General features: G+C 36.9%; 1 protein-coding gene across 1 annotated transcript in view; it reads left to right on the forward strand.

The window, feature by feature from the left end:
* The window catches only part of LRP1B (LDL receptor related protein 1B), a 1,967,638-nt gene that overhangs the window by 290,412 nt on the left and 1,655,639 nt on the right, over positions 1-21,587 (forward strand). The window contains exon 3 of the mRNA XM_007946050.1: positions 14,967-15,086. Coding sequence (XP_007944241.1) covers positions 14,967-15,086 — 120 coding nt within the window. The remainder of the gene's footprint in view (positions 1-14,966; positions 15,087-21,587) is intronic.

Below are 21,587 nucleotides of genomic sequence, written 5' to 3' on the forward strand. Positions count from 1 at the left end.
CCTCGGAAGGAAGGTTGGGCAATCCTACTTCCGTAGTGATACTGCCTCGGAAACCCAAGGAGGGGTCGCTATGAGTCAGGGCCGACTCGACGGCACTTAACAATTAACACAGATACTGTAGGATTCTTTTGTTGTTCTACTACTAGTTGTTGGATTTGATGAGTTAGAATGTTGATTTTGTTTCTTTCCTTTTTTTTTGATGTATGCATTTATTGCTCTAAACTATCCTCTGAGTACTGCTTTTGCTGTGTCCCATAGGTTTTGATAGGATGTATCTTCATTATCATTAGTTTCTAGGAATTTTTTTTTATTTCAGTTTTTATCTGTTCTGTTACCCAGTAGTTTTTGAGAAATGAGTTGTTCAGCTTCCATATGTTTGATGCTTTTTCCTTGCTCTTCCTATTATTAATTTTTAGTTTTATAGAATTGTGGTCAGAGAAGATGCTTTGCAGTATTTCAGTGCTTTTGAATTTATTGAGGCTTGTTTTATGTCTATCATATGGTCTATTTCTGGAGAAGGATCCATGTGCATTACAGAAGAATATTAATTATGCTTTTGTTGAGTGATATGCTCTGTATGTATCTATGAGGTTGGGTTGGTTGGTTGTGCCGTTGAGTTCTTCTGTATATTTTTTGAGTTTTTTTCCAGTTGGCCTGTCCCTCTTTGAAAGTGGTGTGTTAAAGTCTCCTACTACTATTGTAGAGTTGTCTATCATCCCTTTTAATTCAGTTAATATTTGCTTCATGTATTTTGGAGCACTTTCATTGGGTGCATAAGTATTTATTATTGTAACGCCTTCTTTGTCAATTGATGTTTCAGCATCATATAATGTCCCTCCTTATCTCTTACGATGTTTTTCACCTTAATGTTTATTTTACCAGGAATCGATATTGCTACCCCTGCTCTTTTTTAGTTTCCATTGGCTTGGTATATTTTTTTTTCCATTCCTTAACTCTTAATGTGTTTTTATCTTTGTGTCTAAGGTGGGTCTTTTGTAGGCAGCATATCGATGGGTCTTCTTTTCTTATCCAGTCTGCCACTCTCTTTCTCTTGATAGGTGCGTTTAGTCCATTTACACTGAATGTAATCAGTGATAGATATGAACTGATTGCTGTCATTCTATCGTGTTTGTTGTTGTTGTTGTTGTGTTGTTGGTGTTTCTTTGGTCCATAAACTTTTCTGTGCTGAGTTCAGTTTGTTGGCCAATGCTTTATCCCTTTTCTACTTTATAGTGGGTTTTGTGCTTATTAAACCTTATGTCTTCCTTCCTTCTGGATTTACTTAGAAGGATTGTTACTTTTCTCTGTGGTTACCTTGGAGTATATTCTTGTCTCTACATTTTTAGAACAATGTGTACTGTGAAGACATTGTCCTGTGTTCCTCTCCATTTAAAGGTCTGTACCTAGAAGTTTTATTCCCTCTAATAGGTTAGTTGCTGTTGTTGTGTGCTGCTTGAATTCCTTGGTTTTTAAGGTACAATGTTTTATGGTCTTATTTTGAGTATCTATTTCTGATTTGGTTTTAGTGTTGATGCCACATATCCTGATTTTGTTTACCTCTATTGTGGGTTCTCTATTGGGAGGGCTTCCTTAAGGATTTCTTGTGGAGTTGGTCTGTTTTTCAAAAAATCCCTTAATTTTTATTTGTCTGAGAATGCCTTGATTTTGCCCTCATATTTGATGGATAATTTGGCTGGATGTGGGATTCTTGGTTGGAAATTCTTTTCCTTCCGTGCTTTATATATATATATGCCGTCCCATTGCCTTCTTGACTGCATGATTTCTGCTGAGTAATCGGAACTCAGCCTAACTGTTTGATTATTATAAGTAATATTTCTTTTTTCTGGGCAGCTCTCAAATTTTTTTGTCTTTGGTTTAGAAAGCTTGATTATAATATGTCTCAGTGTTTTTCTCTTGGGATCTATCTTGTGTGGGGTTCCGTGAGCTTCTTGAATGAATATCTTTTCTTCCTTCATAATATGGGGGAAGTTTTCTGTTAGCACGTCTTCCACAATTTTTGCGGTGGTCTTTTTTGCCTCTTTTTGATCTAGAATTCCAATGAGTCTTATATTCTTTTTTTCTCATGTCATCAAATATAATTCTTAGGTTCTCTTCATTTCTCTTAAATCTTTGTTCTGATTTTTCTTCATACAGGCTAGTGTCCAGGGATTTGTCTTCTAGTTGGGATATGCATTCTTCAGCCAGTTTTAACCTACTCTTTTTTGCTTCTACGGTGTTGTGTAATTCTCTCATTTTGGTACTCATCTTCTGTATATCAGTACTCATTTTCTGTATTTCTAACTGTTGTTTATGTATGAGCTCTGATTGTGCATTAATCTTATTATTTTGTTCCTAAATGATTTTCCTAACTTCTTCCAGGGAACTATCTGTGTTCTCCTTGTTTCTGTTTGGTTTCTCCTTAGGCTCCTGTATAGCTCCACAAACATATCTTCTAAATTCCTTCTCAGATAATTCTATTGCCTCTTTTTCCTCCATGTATAATGAGACCTTTGTTTGTGGTTTTGCTTCTAATGCCTTGTCCTGCTTTTTTGTTTGATTTGAGGTTGCCTGTTGTTTCCTACACATTTGAGTTTGTCTTTAACTATTGGTTACATGTTGATTTGTTTTGTCTTAATTTTATGGTTTAATATTTTGAAAAGGTGAAGCAGGTGTATTTTATTTTATTTTATTTAGTTATTAATTCAGGTATGCTGGGTCATTCTGCAGTTTTCTTTGTTATGGTGGAATCACTGGGTTGAATGTGGATATAGGTTTCTGTTTGTCCTAAAGAGGCTTTAGAGTTCAAACCAGGAGGTTTTATGTTGGCTGAATGTGGTTTCTTCTATTGGAGGAGTGAAGTTATTTGCAGAGAAGGTGGGAAAGGAAAAAAGAAAGCTTGCTGTTGCTAGGGGCGGTTTCTAGAGCTTTGAGTTGGCTGCTACTCATGATGTCATACTGTTATTGACAGGCCCCCAGCTCAGTTTCATCAAAAAGTCTAGTTGTTAGGGGGTCACTACTTTCCATCCACCTCAGACACATGCAAAAACCCTGCTCCCGAGGCCCCTCGGCACCAGAAAGCCGACTCAAGGCAATTTCCCGGCTCCTGATCCTCTGCGAGTTTTTCTCTCTCTCTCTGCCCCACCTTCCTGTGGCACTGGTCCAACCCACCCAGACTGCAATCGGCTTGGGAGTTTGTCTGTGAGTCTGCCTACCTGCGGTGCCAAAGGCATGCTCAATTTCAGCTGTGATGGAGTCAGGAGAGTGCCTGCTAGTAATCTGTGGTCCCAATATTAGTGATAAAGTCAAGCAAAGACAGATCTCTCAGTGCCACTAAGCTGACCCAAGCCTATTCAGTGACCTGCTGAAGAGGGAACGAGTCCACCCTCCTGGAGCACCAATGGACTCTTTGCTTGGGTATCAGTAGTACTGGATGTGCCTGTTTACACCTAGCCAACCCAAGTTACTGACAAAATCAGGTTCTGAGGTAGATCCTTGGGGTGATCGCTGGTATGCTGGTGTAGACTGTCTTCTGCTTTGACCCAGGTAGGTCTCAGATGTCCGTTCTTGCCTGCCAGCCACTCCCACAGGGAAGTCTCTAATGGCCTTTCTCGGCTGCCTGTCCACACTCTACAGGATAGATCTTCTTCTGTTTGTTTCTTCCCCTGTACCTTTCCTCTAATTCTACTCCTCTGAATTTGGTGCACTCTGATTCAGTGAGCTGTTCAGAGCACCAAAATCCCTAATTCAAACTGCTGTACCCAGTTTTTCAAGCACTAAGATGCTAGAGGGAAATAGTGTGGTGATTACTGACCAGACTCCATTTTGAATCCTCTCAAATTATATGTATGTTTAATGTGGATTTTATTGTCTTATCCAATTTAGCGATCTCTGACTTTTTCTTAGATTGTTTCATCTATTCACATTTAATCTACTGGTATAGTTGGATTTATTTTTGCTATTTTCCTTTTTGTTCTCTATGACCACAGACTTAAAACTTTAAAATTTCTAAAATAAAACAAGAAGAAAATATTAATGATATTTTTGTAGGCAAAGATTTCTTAGGTATAACACTAAGTGCATAATTCATAAAAGAAAAAAAATGAATAATTGGATTTCATCAAAATTAAGAATGTTTGCTCTTTAAAAAAGGCTGATAAGAAAATGAAAATAGAAGCTACAAAGTGGGAGAAAATATTTGCAAATCATGTATCTATTTCATAAGGGACTTATATCCATAATATAGTAAAGACTTCCAAATTCAATAACAAGAAAATTAACAAGCCAATTTAAATCTGGAAAGAAAATTTGAACAGATACTTTATCAAAGAAGATAATAATATATGACTAGAAATAAGCACATGAAAAGAATTCAGTAAAGTTAGTCATTGGGAAATACCAATTAGAACTAGAAAGTGATCTTATTACATACCCATTAACAAACCAGAAAAAAAAAAAAAAAAAAAAAAAACTCACTGCAGGGGAGTGACTCCAACTCATAGCAACCCCCACCCCCCTGGGTTTCTGAAGTGGTATCTCTATGGAAGGAGCTCTGGTGGTGTAGTGCCTAAGGCATTTGACTGCTAACCAGAAGGCTGGTGGTTCAAACCCACTAGCCACTCCTCAGAAGGAAGCTTGGGCAATCTACTTCTGTAGGGATACTGCCTCGGAAACCCAAGGAGGAGTCACTAGGAGTTGGATCCGACTGGACAGCAGTGCGTTGTGTTGTATCTCTACAGAAGTAAATTATCAAATCTTCTTTCCAAGGAGTAGCTGGTGGATTTGAACTGCCAGCCTTCTGGTTAGCAGTCAAATGCCTTAGGCACTGTGCCACCAGAGCTCCCGCATACTCATTAGTATGGTTAAAAATGAAATTTAAAACCTGATACTACCAAGTATCAAGAAGAAGACAAATCAACTGAAAGATTCATACACTGGTGATGTAAATGCAAAATGGTATAGCCACTTTAGAAAAGAGGCTATGTCTTATAAAGTGAAACATACACTTATAATTTAACCCGTCAGTTTTACATTTACCCTAGTCAAATAATGTTCTGGTTACCTAGTGCTCCTGTGACAAGAATATACCACAAAAGGCATGGCCTTAACAAACAGGAGTTTATTCTTACAATTTGGAGGCTTTAATTCCAAGTTCAAGTGCCAGGCTTTAGGGGCTGGGTGAAAGCCCCTCAACCTTGGGGACCAGCTCTGCCTCCTGCTCCCAGGCCACTGGAGCTAGAGGCGTTTCTTCACTCAGACAGCAGCTGGCTGCTGAGGGTGAAAAACCCAAGGTTGACAAGTAAAAAGGCACAGTCCTGATGTTACCAAACCACATGGCAGGCCCTTAAATCAAGTTCATTGTAAGTTCCAAGGATGGCAGAGCATGGCAGGCTGCTGAACAATGACACAGCTACATGCAGGGTCCAAGCATGCCACAAGCTAGAGACCATTCTTGAAGCTTCTCCTTATATACAGGAAGCAGACCACATACCCAAAGGCAGCTACTCAGCTGCTAACAGTAGATTCTACCATGGAGTTTATTACCAGTCTCTTCATGGGGAATACCACATTCAGCTGCCCAGCCACTCAACCAGGCCTAGCCAAGTTGACTTAACCACCACAAATGGTAAACTATATTTACAGAGAAGTTGTATATAAATTTATATAGCAGATTGCTCACAGTAATACAAATCTGGAAACAACCCAGGTGTCCTTCACCTGTGAATTCAACAGACATTGTGTTACATTCCGTACAGTGGAATACTATTGAGAGGGATAAGAAAAGAATGAACTATCGATAGAACCCACTGCTGTCAAGTTGATTGTGACTCATAGTGACATTATAGGACAAAGTACAACTGCCACATAGGTTTTCCAAGGTTGTAAATCTTTATGGAATCAGACTGCCACATCTTTCTCCTGAGCAGCTGGTAGATTAGAACTGTCGATTTTTTGGTTAACAGGCAAGCACTTAATCACTGTGGCACCAAGTGTCCTATACTCACAATAACATGTATAAATCTCAGAAACATTACTCTAAGTGAAAGAAGCCAGACACAACTGCTGATGATTCCATTTACACAATACACTGAAAAAAAACAAAAACAAAAACAAAAAACACAGAGACAGAAAACCAGTCAGTAATTAAAAAAGTCTGATAGTGAAGAAAAAAGTCTGGCTGTGAGTGAAGAGGTGTTTTGAGCAGGAAGTAGCTCCTGTTCTACATCTTGGTAATGGTGTTGGTTCCGCAATGCATTTGTCAAAACTTGCAGAGTTGCTTAACAAAGGCAATGAATTTTACTTCATAACGAAAATGGAACAACAACAAAAAAAAGGCCTAAAAACATGATTCAGAAGAAATTCACGTTAGCAGTCATACGCAGAAGTCTAATCTCTACAAGCCAGCTCCTACTGCATTTTACTAGGCCAAGGAAACAAGGGAGAGAGGATGAATGATGTGACACAAATTATCACCATTCTAAATATGTCAAACATACATCCTGCTGACAAGAGGGTCTTTCTGGCATGGTAGGTAGCTGTATCAGTTTTCTAATCTCCAAGTACAAAAAGGGAGTGAAATGTCTAATTTTTAAATGTACTGAATAAGAAAAGGATAATCCTTTCCTAATTACTATGATTTTAATTGTTGGTTAAAAGTTATTTTTGTATAAACAGAATTCAAGGGGAGATTTTATTACTAAAATTGAGAATGAAGCATTATCCCATTTTATAAATTAATGTCTCAGGTAACAGGGATTTGGAATTCTTTTTTTTATGTCCAAGTAGTTTCTAAAAGTTCTAATTTCTGCTCATGAAAACACGTATAACCCAGGAGTACACAAATAAAATAACACAGCAGTGTTCTCATTGTCTGCTAAATACAATACACAATCAATGTGGATTATTTGATTATGGGTCATAAAGGCAGGCAGCATAATGCTATTGACCACATTATGGTTGATTCAATGACTGAACATCCAATATTGCAAACAGTAGCTCTCTGCCTTGGAGATTTTTATATAAACAAAACTAATGAGGAAAGAAACCTTCTAATAGTAGTAATTTGTAACTGTTGGAATTTGATTGCTAACTTCTAATCACCTTTGTCTACTATCCAATTTTTGCTCTGAGGCGGGTCAGCATGATTTGTTGGTGTGTTTCTAAAACTATCTACATACTTTTGTGGAAATGCTTCATAAATCCCAGAGCTGTTAGTAGACATAACAATCCCTAAAGACTGAGCCAACAAGCATAAGTAATTGGTGAAAATTACTTGTATGAATTGTTAATTGGTTCATGCTTATTTAGCAGATAAAGTGTAGATATGTGTTTGCTTCAGAATGTAATATTCATATTTTACAGAACAAGGAGGCCAATACATAAAAGTCCTCATTTCCCATTGTATGTGTTTATCTATTTTTAGGAAGTTTGCATTCAGGGAAAAATTTCAAGAGATTTACCCCACACACACACCAAAAAAAAGATATCTTCTCCAAAAGATACCAAAATATACACAAACAATAAATGTTTAAAGGCAAAAGCAGAACCATGTTATATAATACCCGAAAATAGAAGAGAATCCTTCTGTTGTAAAAAAAGAAATGTAACTCTAAATCACTTGAAATGTATGTAAACTGTAGGATGAATATTAACAACAGATAATCTGGTGTACTGAATGAATGATTAAGTGTAAATGGTAAAATGATAATTAAAAAAAAAAATGCCAACAACAATAGCTATCACGTGTCAGGCAATATTTGAAGAACTTTGCATGCTTTACCTCACTTAAGGCTCACAATAGCCCTATGAGGTGGTTCTATTAATATCCCTATTTTAGATACAAAAGAAAAGAAATACAGAGAGTTGACATAATGTTCGCATTGTCCTGGTACTGTGTAACAAACTACCCCAATATATTAGAGAATTAATATTAAAAAAGTCTAATTTCTTACTAGCATCACAGTCCAATTTTGTTTTCGTTCGATAGCTCTCCATGAGTGTCAGATTCCTCTAGGCTGGGCTTCTGCCATCCTGAGGTCCTAAGAGTCTTCTGCTGGATACCCTGTATGCAAATGTCTGGCAAGTAAAGAGAGTGTGGAAGATTGTCAGGATGCTTTAAAGTCCAGGACAGAAAAGAGCACACATCAATTCTGTAAACCTCACATCAGCTAGAAGCCAGATATATGGCCGCTCCTTACAACTTGTGGTTATAAGTAAATCAGGATTTTTTTTTTTTTTTAAATTTACCCGGGAAGAGGAAACAAGATTAGTAACATCTAGCTATCCAGAGTCCACAGTTTTAACCATACAACTCTACCACCACTCAGAAAAAAGGAAACAAGTGATGCATGAAACTTCGGATCTTATATAAATTGTTTTAACTCTCTAGACTTCCTCTTACTGTGTATTAGTAATATAAATTCAGAAATATACTTTTGATTATATGGCAAAGAAAGGCTTAGAAATTTTGATGGCTCAAACTTCCCCTTTACTTCTAATATGTTAAGTTGCATTTGATAGCTCATTTTGATAATACTCTCCTTTGCAACTTATTCTGTTTTACAGCTTTGAGGTTGTAACCACTTTGAAGTTGTAACAACTTTGAAACCATGAAAAGTTTCTGAAAAGTCACAAAATGGAATGAGTGTATGTTGGGTGGTGCTTCCACTAACTGAATTAGATTTATTCCCTGAAACAATAGCTTCTGTGTGAACCCTCTTTTTTAATCAAAAAGACCTTTTCCTTTTTTAATAATGGTGAGAAACAGAGATTAGATACTACGTTTACTGGTCTGTATTCTGACTTGCATATTTCATCCCCTTAGATACTAGTATTCTTCCTATTTGCTTAGGTTAATATCTGAACCAATAATCATGTTGCATAAACCAATGACCATGCTTCACAAAAAATGCTTTTTGAGGAGTGATGGTTAAAGATTTCTGTTACACTAAAGTAATCTTTCTAACAAAATTAATCTTATTCACTTTTCATTATGTACATAGTCATTATAGCATTGCATGCAATTAAGCATAAGTGGTAAGCACTTCAAATAGATAACTTTACAATAATTAATATTGCTCTCACAGAGTCAAGTTGCATTTTAAATTTTGTTTTTTCATGTTGTCACTTTTTCATAGATTTTCATTATGTTAGAAAAATCAGTAATCACTGTTTCACTGAAACCATGCACTATTTAATAATCTCCCTATCATCATTGTACACACATACAAATTATCACACAGAAAAAATCCAATAAACCAAAAGTTGCCTTTTGTCTCTTGCTATTTTCAGCAACCACACCCCTCATTAAACACTAAAAACTGTATTTGAGATCTGATCTTTCATATTCATTTCTTCCCATTTTCATCATTTTTCTCCATTCTTGCCATCACTGCCCCAGTCTATAATATCTTTCAGAGTGGCCTATATTCTCTACCCTCCAAATATTTCAAACTTACAAAGTAAGGGAAAGATCCAACAAGAGGTCTGTAGATGTTCTACTTTGAATTGAAAGAGAGAAGAAAAGGAATTGAGCTTTAGAGATTAAATGGAGAAAGAATACATTCAAAGCATTGAGTTAATGTGTTTGACTTATGGTTATAGACTAAATTAATTATACCATACCCCTCATTCTCTCTATCTTATAAACATATATAGGAAACTTTTCCTGCTTCCACTTTCCATCTCAATTCCTTCCTACATCAAACTCTTACCTCACTGCTACACTGAAACCCTTTTTATTTAAAAGTCTTCATTTATTCTATTAAGGAGCTCTGGTGGCATAATGGATAAGAAATTTGGCTGCTAATCATCAACTATTGAAACCCACCAGCTGGGAGGAAGGGGAGGCAGTCTACTTCAATAAATATTTACAGGCTTGGAAACTCAGTGACAATGTCTATGAGTCGGAATCAACTCAATGAAAGTGTTTTTTTGTTTGCTTGATTTTGATTGATCTTATTTGGGAATTCAATGTAATTTCTACTTTTCATCTTATTACATTTCTCAAAAATAAATAAATAGATAAATAAATAAATAAATACACATTTATTTTTCCAGCTTCTTCTATGAAACACTTTCTTCCTTAGGTTTTTTAAAGCCTCCAAGGGTCTCCACCTATATATTTGATTATTTCTCTCTCTCTCTCTTTTTTTTTTTAAACTTTTCTGATTGTCATTTAAATGGTAGAAGTTCTCTTCAGAGTTTGTTTGTATCCTAAATATTCTTTCTAAGGGATGATTGTGCACTTTTTAGGTTTCAGTTCCCAATTTCATGCTTGTAACTTCCAATTCTATATCTTTAATCTAGATTTCTACTATTGATCCAAATTCTCAACTTCTTGCTGGCCATTATGTTGCCAACATGCTAAACTAAATATAGTCAAGGACAGTCTTAGTATATTCCTCTTAAACCTCCAGGCTTCCTCTTGTTCTTAATTCATTCAAGAACAATGATTAATTATCATTTTGCTTTCACCAAGCTCTTGGCTATCCATCTTTCCAAATATCTGTAATCCTATTATATGTTTTTGCCATTTTCAGACTTATAGATAATCTTTATTCCTTCACTATTAGATAATGTAGGAGGTCTGGTAGCATAGGCCTAAGGCACTTGACTGATAACCAGAAGGCTGGTGATTCAAACCCACTAGTCACTCCTCAGAAGGAAGGATAGTCAATCTACTTCCGTAGTGATACCACCTCAGAAACCCAAGGAGGGGTCACTATGAGTCAGGACCAACTCGACAGCACATAACAACATTAGATAATGTCAAACAATACAAGTCAGAGTACATAACTTCTATGCTCAATAACCAACAATGACTCCCATTGCCAAGACAGAAAATTCACTTAATCAGTGAATTAAGCCACCTTGATCTGCCCCCAAAAAATATTTTAGCCCCATTTTCTACTACATCAAACATGATGGTTTAGCTGAACCAGCCTATTTACCATTATTTATGTATTTTGTGTGCTTTCATATCTTTTTACTAATTTCTCATATTTTCCCCTTTGTTTTGAATGCACTCATAAATTTTGCTTATTGACACCATCTCTAGCTTTTAAGTCCCAGGTCAAATGAACCTTCCACAATTATTTCCCAGATATTTTTCCCATTTCTAATTCCTGATTGAGTTCTTCTCTTTCTAAATCATGTTCGTATTTGTATTTAGCATATGTGTTTTTTGGCCATAAACTATACTTGTTTTATCAAATCATTGTCGTTTTCATTTAACCCCATCCACTTCCATACCCATGTTGTAAATCTCTCAGTTTATTTAAAATAAATTTTCATATGTGGGTTCCTAATAGAGTGTTTAGCATTGAATAGGTGCTCGATAAATGTTGACATAACATAGCATATAAATTCAAGGCAATTTTGGACCGACTCTACTATAATCATACATGATTAGACCACTCAATTAACTAACTTTAAGAGATAAATGTATGATCTTTAGGATCTAATTTAATGAGTAAGAAATTACACAGGAGAATGGTAATTCTCATCTTAAAGTTATTTCATTGATTTATTGATTCATTCGTCCCACAAAATTATAAGAAACTTTCTGTACCTGTATGCTAGAATGACCCAAAAAAAAAAAAGTATGCCTTAGTTTCAACCACCTATTCCCTGACTAAAAACAAATTCATTGCCTTCAAGTCAGTTCTGATTCATAGTGACCCCCATTGGATTTCTGAGGCGGTAAACCTTATGGAAGTAGATTGCCCCATCTTCTTTCCACAGAGCACCTGATGGGTTTGAACCACCGGTCTTCTAATTAGCAGTCAAATGCCTTAGGCACTGTGCCACTAGAGCTCCTGATTTTACAGTGAGAATTAGAGTACTCATTAAGAACATCAGCTCTGGAAACAGGCTAACTTTGTTTTAAATGCAGCTCCATAATATATTTGCTATGTAATATTGGACTAACTATCAAGCATCAGTTTTTTATCTGCAAAGTGTAAAATATCTACATGTTTTATTGTTACAAGGTTTCAGAGATTGCACATGTATGTTGCTGCTGTCATTAGTTGCCATCAATACCTGATATTTAATAGATTTTTTAATGTACAGCTATGTCTGTGTTTGTATGTATGTGTATATGTGGAGCAATCAAAATAAGGTGAAGAATGTATATCAGAAAGAAAGTATCATCATCTGTGTCAAATACTGCTGATAGGCAGAATAAGATGAGACCTAAGAAAAGGCCACTTATTATCATGGAGGAAATTAGAAACAATTGCATGAGCACTTTCTATGAAGCAGTGAATTTGAAAGCCTGATGGAATGGGTTTAAGATAGAAACAGAGGGGGAAAAGAGATAATAGCTCTGGACAAGGTTTTTTTTTTTTTTTTTTTTTTTTTTTTTTTTTTAACTTGATTGCAAAAAGGAACAGAGGAATTAGAAAAATAAAGTCAAGGTATTTTGTTTGTTTTTTCTTTAAGTGAGGAAAAATATAATAATGTTCATATAGCTCTGGAGGCATAGTACCTAAGGCAGTAAGGCATTTGACTGTTAACCAGAAGGCCAGTGGTTCAAACCTACCAGCCACTCCTGGGAAGGAAGACTGGACAATCTACTTCTGTAGAGATATTGCCTGGGAAATCCAAGGAGGGGTCACTAGGAGTCAAATGGACTCCACAGCAGTGAGTTTGATTTGGTTGGTTTTTGTACTGAGAATGAGCTGATACAAATGTCAGGATTTTTTAATTTTTCTATAAAGAGTACAACAATAAATATTTAGGTTTTGAGAGCCATATATGTCTGAGGTAACTATTCAGCGCAACCTTTTTTATTGTGAAAAGATCCATAGACAATGTGCAAACAACCGGGCATGGCTGTGCTCTAATAAAGCTTCATTTACAAAAGGCAGAGGAACTCTAGTTTGCCAACCCCCTAATCTTAATATGCATAGAGTAGTGGAGAAGACCTTAAATAATATTCTTGCGTAGATGAGAGATGATTCATAGCCAGGAGGAATCTTGGTAAGTTTAACCAAGTTTGAAAGTCAAGAAGGATAAGAATATATGTTTTTTTAAAAAAAAAAAGTCACTGCCATGGAATCGCTGAGACTCACAGCAACCCCTCCTTGGGTTTCTGAGGCGATATCTCTACAGAAGTAGATTTCCCAATCTCCCTTCCAAAGTGTGGCAGGTGGTTAACAGTCAAATACCTTAGGCACTATGCTACCAGAGCGTCCAAGAATATGTGTAGGTGAATAAGAAAAAAAAAAAAACTTTCCTACTCATGGTAACCCTTGTGTGTTTGTTAGAGTACAATTGTGCTCCATAGGTTTTTCAATGGATTTTTCAGAAGTAGATCACCAGTTAGATCAAAGCACTTATGGATACACTTGATCATCAAAAAAACAAAAAACAAAACCAAACTCACTGCCGTGTAGTGGATTCCGACTCATAGCAATCCCTCCTTGGGTTTCTGAGGTGGTATCTACGGAAGTAGATTGCCCAGTCTTCCTTTCCAGGGAGTGGTGGATGGTTTTGAACTGCTAGCCTTGTGGAAAATATTTTCTGATTGTTTCAATTTTCTCAGAGAAGTAGGAAGCAAAATCATCACATATAAGTAAGAATAATGAAGGCGGCTTGGAGGTTTAACAAGAGAGACTAATATAGTTGTATGAGAGAATTGCATAGCAATTGACCTAAGAGAATATTATATAATTAAATTTTAGTAAAATATACAATTCTCAAATTGAGATGTTCACATACTCTTTTCCACATTATACTTTTACTTTCGTTTTTATGTTTTATTATAATGTTTCTTTTTTTCTGAAGCACCAGCTAAAAATATAGCAACTATCACCATTTTAAAAATCATTTAACTTTAATCTTTAAAACTCTGTCATATTTTTTTTTCCCTAAGGGGAAAAGAGAAAACAACACTGTTGTCATAATCCATTAATGACCCTATTTTTAGACGGCAGGATCAGTCACATTCTATCCAAATATTTTTCTAGTTTGTTGTTGTCCATTGTGTGCCATTGAGCCAGACCCGACCCATAGCGACCCCTCCTTGGGTTTCCCAGGCAGTATCACTACGGAAGTAGATTGCCCCATCTTCCTTCCGGGGAGTGGCTGGTGGGTTTGAACCGCCAGCCTTCTGGTTAGCAGTCAAGTGCCTTAGCCACTATGCTACCAGAGCTTTTCTAGTTTAGCAAATCTTATTCCTGTTAGAAATTATTTGTGCAATGAATATGCTCCTGTCACTTCATTGCTATTTCATACAGTTAGCATAAACCAAAAAACCAAACTCACAGTTGTGGAGTTGGATCCGACTCATAGCAAGCCCTCCTTGGGTTTCTGAGGCTTTTTTTTTTTTTTTTTTAATCACTACAGAAGTAGATTGCCCAATATTGAATTCTAATTTGCTCTGTGGGTTTGCTAAGTTTTGTTACAATGATGTATTTGTTTAAAATAGTTCAGATAGAATGAAATATATTATGCCCAGTATTTGTCCAATATTATGCTACCAATGGAAAATAAATTATTGAAATGGAATGTATGTGCATTGATTGGTGTGAAGGTTACACATGGATTGGTAAATCAAAACAAGCCCTCAAAAGATAGAAAATCAATAGATGTGTCAGATACAAAAGGTACATGTGGTGAAATCAACTACTGAGTTGACATTTTTCCTCTCAAAATAATTTAATTTACCAGAATTTGAAAGGATTTGAGACTTTGAATGTAGGTAATAAGTTAAAAAGTCGAAGACCAAATAGATTGTTCATAAATTTTATTAAGAATGCCTCATAAAAATGTGAACCAATGTATTTTAGAAAGAATAAATATTGTTTCTTCTGTAGATTGACCACAGAAATTTTCTACAAGATTAATCAATGCTATATTATTAGAATGTATGCCTTGAATAAGTATAAACAATATTTAAATATAAACATTTTATATCTGAGCACAATTAATATAGAGAATATGTTTGTTTTCCTCTACAGAGCTGTTACCCAATTGCCAACAATTGAATTGTCAATATAAATGTGCAATCATCAGAAATAGTACTAGATGTTACTGTGAAGATGGATATGAAGTAAAAGAAGATGCAAGAAGCTGTAAAGGTAAATATGACATAGGCCTCTCTATGCTAATTGATATATATTTATGGAGGCTTAACCCACCGCCTTCAAGTATATTCTGACTCATGGCAGACCCTATAGAAGAGACCAACTATCTCATCTTTCTTTAGATGAGAATGGCTGGTGGGTTCGAACTAGTGACCTTTTGATTAGCATACCTGTGCTTTAACCATTGTGTCACCAGAGCTCCTTAGTTAACAGAAATTTAGTAAATTGTCTTTGAGCACATATCATATGCTCCACAAAGTGCTCATGTTAACAAATTACTAGTTTGTTTATTTGTCTGTTTCTTGAGATTTAAAATTTGCACTTCCTTAAGCACATGCTTAGACATTACAGATATGTATGCATCCAATGGTGTCACTAGGGGGTGATGGAGGTGCAGGCCACATGTCCTGGCACTGTCAGAAGGCATGATACCAAAATGACCCCAGGGTCTGTGGCAGCGGGAACAGTGGCAGTGGTGGTGCTGGGCTGGCCAGTGTTGCAGGAGGAGGGGTAGGCAAGGCAGTGGCGTCAGTAAGGTTAGTGTCACCTATCACCCAGTGCAGTAACTCATCACAGAGCCCTGTCGCTATTAGTCAGGATGCAGGCTGGCAAGTTGCAATGCCACCATTGGGCAGAATGGAGGGTCTCATCTTGGGCAATCAGAGAGAGAAGGATCTGAAGGACCCATGGGGGTGGGTCTGGGAGGGGCAGGGCATGTGGCCTGGAGCTCAGATGGAATTGAGCCGTTGGGTTCATCTATGTCTTAGTTAAATGCACAAAAATACTGCAATCAGTTTCTTGTTGAACACCAGTAAGGATTGAACAACAACCATTTTGGAAGGTCACCAATGGAAAAGGATCACTTTTCTCTTGCTCAGCCCGCCTTGACTGCCACTTCTGAACATTATTCGGTCCTTTTTGAAGACAGCACTTGACTGCTAACCAGAAGGCTGGCGGTTCAAACCTACCAGCTACTCCTCAGAAGGAAGGTTGGGTAATCTACTTCCATAGTGATACTGCCTCAGAAACCCAAGAAGGGGTTGCTATGAGTCAGGGACGACTCCACAGCATATAACAACAACAGCAACAACAACCTGTTCTCGTCTAGTCAATTCCCAGTCATAGTGACCTATAGTGAACTAGTGAACTCTAGGATTTCCAAGGCTGTAATCTTTATGGAGGCAGGTTACCATATCTTTCTCCCATGGAGTGGCTGGTAAGTTCCAAAGTTAGCAGCCAAGTGCATAGCCATTGAACCAATAGGCCTTCTTTTTTGAAGTCATATTTCTAGGAAAATTTTCTGTCCTTGAAAGAAGAAAAAAAGAGAGCATTACAAGTAATGCTATTCCTATTCCTTTGTGTCCAATTTTTGTGGATTTATATTAATGTGACAGTGGTGCATGCTAGCTACGGAGAAAGAACAAAAGAAATCATTAATCACATTGCTCTCCTGGATAGCATAATCATATCAAAAGGACTGAAATAGAAAGCAGTAATATTTAAGTTGAAAAATCTGTTGAAGTAGATAAGAATCATTACTGCCACCAGGGGCTGGATTTTACAAAATTCAGGACTGAATTTATTTCATTATCACTGCAGACTCAACTCCACACACTATTTCCTGTCTCCACAAGTGCATACTTCAAACCAACCAGCTGGGGACCAAGGCAATTACATGACAGTGAAGAAATCTGAAAATAGTGCAAATTAATGGCATACAAATGCATTGTTTCCTACTATAAAATGTCCCTAATGCTATTCAACAATTTTTTTTTTTTCTTTCTCTCACTAAACTCTTTTTGAACCTTAGTTCTCTCTGAAGTAGACCTTGAGACAAGAATTCATATGAATTTTTTTGTTTGATAGTTTCCATCCTGACCCTTGGTGGTGGAGTGGGAGGTGATTCAGAAAAAAAAAGGCAACCAAGAAAGGCTGAGATACTGTCATCTACCACGGAGGCTGATTAAAGTTGAAGCAGGTGGCAAAACTCTGATGAGGGGTATGAGAGTTGGGACATGTTTACACTAATTTCCAAGGAGTAATTGGTTGTCTGCTGGGGGGTAGTGCCATCTCTCCTATAACTTTGGCCAACTCTGGTGCTGTCAGAGCTTCTAAGAGGGTCCTCAGGCACTAGGAACATCCCTACAGTTGTAGTATCACACTGAGAGGTCTGAGGAATAGGGACAGAAAATATCTGCCACAGCTTCCATGACCATTCCTTTTAAAACTGATTCCAAATCATACATTTGTTTCTCAAATATCTTATTTTGGTTTGGCTTAGTTTTTTGCCTATCCACTTCAATGTAAGTCAATGCCTTTATTTTTCTGAAACAGATTTTCCAAGAACCGTTAATATTAATTTCTTTAGCTTACTCACCTTATTACTTTTCAGTACTTACAATTGTACCTACTCATGTTTCTACGATTTTCATTTCAAATGAGCTTTGCTACCTAATTCATCTATTTTACATTCATATTTTTCCATTTGTATCCAAAATCCCACCCAACTAAGATTTTGTCTTAACTTAGTCCATTAATTACCTTCTCTTTCTTGTGTACCTTTAAACACTACCTCCTCGTTTACTTTCTCTGTAATCATTTCTTCCATACTAATGAAAAACAACAAATAAAAACTAAGAAACAAGACCAATTTCCTCTCAGGTTATCCTCTCCCGACCAAATTTCTTTGTTATCCTAAGATCTTTTCCAAATTGACTCCATTTACTTGCTCAATTTAATTATTTCAAATTCATTTCTCAATTCACTGCTACCTGCCTCTAGTTGCATAAAAAGCACTGACATCGAGTTGATTCTGACTAATAATGCCCCAATAGAATGGCCTATAACTGCCTCCTAGAATTTCTGAAGCTGTAAATCTTCTTATATTTTTATTTCTTTTATTGTGATTTGGGTGAAAGTTTATGAAGCAAATTGATTTTCCATTCAACAATCCACATACATTCTGTTTTGTGAAATTTATTGCAGTCTTTGCAATGTAACAGAATTCTTCTCACTTCCTCCCTACACTCACTCTTTCCTTTCATTCTTCCTTCTCATCCCCTTCCATTTTCCTAGCTCTATCCCTGGGCAAATGCTGTCCTCTTGATCTCATATGCTAGATTGTTGTAATGAGTGCATACCCTCCTGATACTACTGTTTATTTTTTATGCCTGTCTTTGACAGCTGGTTGAGTCATGGGGGTAAAATTCAGTTCCTAACTTGAAGAGTGTATAAAGGCCATAGTCTCAGGGGTCCAAGCAGTCTTCATCAGACCAATAAGCCTGGTCTTTTTCATGATTTTGAGTTTTGTTCGAGTTTACCATACTGTATCCAGGAACTCTTGGTGTGATCCCTTTCAAAGCAGTCAGAAGTGGTAGCTGGCTACCATCTAGTTCTTATCTCAGGGTCATGGAGACTGGGGTTCATGTGCTCCATTAGCCCTTTGGGTTAATTGTTTCCTACATCTTTGATTTTCTTCACATATCTTTGCTCCAGATGGGGAGAGACCAATAGTTGCACCTTAGATGGCTACTCACTGCCTTTTAAGACCCCAGGCACTACTCATGAAAGTAGGATGTAGAATATTGTCTTTGTGGACTATGTTATGCCAATTGACCTTAGTTTCCCCTGAAGCCATGGTCCTGAACCTCCATACCCAGTGCCTCATTCACTCAAGGTGTTTGTTTATGACTGAGACGTTTTCATAACTTTGTCCCCTGTATGCCCTAATACATTTATATAAATATATAATTAGAGATAGCTTCTGTCAAACCTATATATATATATATATATCTGTGAGGGCAGTCCTATTTACCTTTCACCCCTATTCAGCTTGAGTGCTTATTTATGAATAAACTCATAAATTATTCTTATTAATAATGTTACAGAACTGTGTATGTAATAGTATTCATCTTTATTGCATTTAACTCTTGTGTTCCTCCCTATCTCTTCCACTGCCTTGATCATTTTGTGCTGACCTCATCCTTATTGTTTATTGCCTTTCCCTTCACCCAAGTTAATACGAGTCTACCCTGTAGTTGGCGAAGGCTTTAAATCTTTATGGAAGCAGACTGCCTTATCTTTCTCCTGCCAAGTGACTGATGAGTTTGAACCATCAACCAAAGTGCCTTCCTATGTGTAAAGCAACTTTAAATATCTTCTTTCTCCTTAAGGTCTACTGAAGGCTTGCTTGTTTTCACTGTGTGTAATCTAGTCAGTTCCAAGCCATAGCCACTCTATATAATAGAGTAGAACTGTCCGATAGAGTTTCATAGGCTGTAATATTTATGGGAGCATGGGAGCAGATAGTCTTTTATCCTGTGGATCCTCTGGTGGTTGACTATTGGCCTTTCTATTAGCGGCTGAGAGTTTAACAGTTGTACCACCAGAGCTTATTTAAGGCTGGTTAAAATCTTCAATTTTATTTCCTAAGAAATTTTAAGAAGGAACCCTGGTGATGTAGAGACTACTAACTAAAAGATCAGTAGTTCAAACCTACCAGCCACTTTGATGGGAGAAAGATGATGCAGTCTTCTTGTGTCAAGGTTTATAGCCTTGGAAACACTATGTGGCAGTTCTGTTCTGTCCTATAGGACCGCTATAAGTCAAAATGCACTCCATGGTAGTGGGAAGATGGGTAACAACACAGCCCTAAGCCATCTTATCAGCTTCTCTCTCCTCTCTCTCTCTCTCCATTTCTTTCCCCACCTTTTTCCCCAGATTATTTCCCAGAGTCCCAACTTCTCAAGTTCACTATTCATTAGCCTTTCTTTAAAGGATGTAAATTGGTATATCTTACCTCAACTAGTGACTCAGTAAAACAAACCTATTTCCAGTTAACAAGATCCACCTTCTGATTATGGATTTTCTCCCTTTCACAGCACCAAAGTCATTGCACCAATGTCCTACTGGCTGAATTCAAGTGGCAATTTCAATCATTTTCTTACTGGTTCCCTTCCTTGCACATAACTCTTTTGATTACTGATTATTTTTGAAAAGTTCTCCTTTCTTACCTCTATCTTCTTAGACTCCTCTTGATGTCTTCTTCACAGGAGGCTCATGGTCTTCTCTTTCTTGTCTGATGCTTCCACATTAGTCTCCCATAGTCTTTTGTTTTAGCCAAGTTTTTCTAACTTCTCTTTCCTCTTTCTGTAGGATCTAATGCTCTCCTATGTGTGAGTGTGTGTGCATTTGTTTAATCTATTGTTTATATACAATTGACTCTCAAATATTGCAGGACAGATGTCACCACCCATGTTTTTAAATGCCTACTGAGCATTGTCTCAAGGTTACAGACACCTCAAAATGAACATACCCATATCAAACTCATCTTCTCCTTCCATAATATCTCCAATCAAATTTGTCATCCTTTCCATATTGTCTGTCTTAAAATTGAACTACCATTTACTTCCAATCAGTCTTGAAATACTATCTATTCTAATTCTTAAAACAAATGAATCCATTCCCACTTCTCCAATTCCATGACCACTGCCTTAGTTCAAAATATAAATATTTCTAAATATAATTTGTTGTCTGAAGTTAGCACACCATTCATTTTCTAGGAATGCTTCTTTACATTTACTAATCCATTTTTGTATGGATCGGTTTAGTTCTAAAATACAAACCACATTGTGTGACTCACCTAATTTAAAAACATTTAATGCTCTCCCATTGTCTATGTTTGATATATAAGCCTTTAGTTTAGGTTACAAATAACTTCATTATCTAACCTGAAAACTGCTTTCTCAGTCTCACTTTTGGCCACATACCTGTATATATGCCTTTGCTCCACTTTGCTTCTTATGATTCTGTGAAACCTACTCCTTCAGACACACATGTTATCCCATTCCAGTACCTTTTCAAATGCTATTTTATTTAACTTGAATGCCCCTGTTCATCTCATCACTTCTTAATTTTTTATTTAGTTATTTAGTTAAAACATCTTTTAACTAAGCTCAGTACATATTCTTAGTTAGCATTCTCCCTCCAGTCCCAAGCAGGTTCATTTAATTTGCTATGCTACAATTAAAAATTGAGCATGCTTCTATTATAAGGATACACACATTATTTTATTTTTATTTCACTAGACCTGCTCACTTAGGGTTAGGACAGTTTTGTTTCTACTCTGGTTTCTACAGGGATTAGCACAGTGCTGCTTACACAAGATAGACTGAATATACATGTTTCTAAATAATAATAAAGTAGCAGGCAGGAAGAGCAGGAGAAAGGGGATTAAAAACCAGGAAGCCAGAGAGAAGAGCAATCAGCTGAAGGTATTAGGTGAGGAGAGGAAACTCAGGCCCACCTGGAGTAGCAGGCCGGAAGAGCAGGAGAAAGGGGATAAAAGCCCGGATCCCGGACAGAGAAGCAGTCAGCCCCAGGGACAACTCAGGGACGCCCAAAGCAGCAGGCCAGAAGAGCAGGAGAAAGGGGATTAAAAGCCAGGAAGCCAGACAGAGGTAAACTCAGTCACAGGGACCCAGGTGGGGGTGATAC

The sequence above is a fragment of the Orycteropus afer genome, unplaced genomic scaffold, assembly GCF_000298275.1.
Source record: "Orycteropus afer afer isolate SDZICR_OR568_19922 unplaced genomic scaffold, OryAfe1.0 scaffold00148, whole genome shotgun sequence".
Lineage (NCBI taxonomy): Eukaryota > Metazoa > Chordata > Mammalia > Tubulidentata > Orycteropodidae > Orycteropus > Orycteropus afer.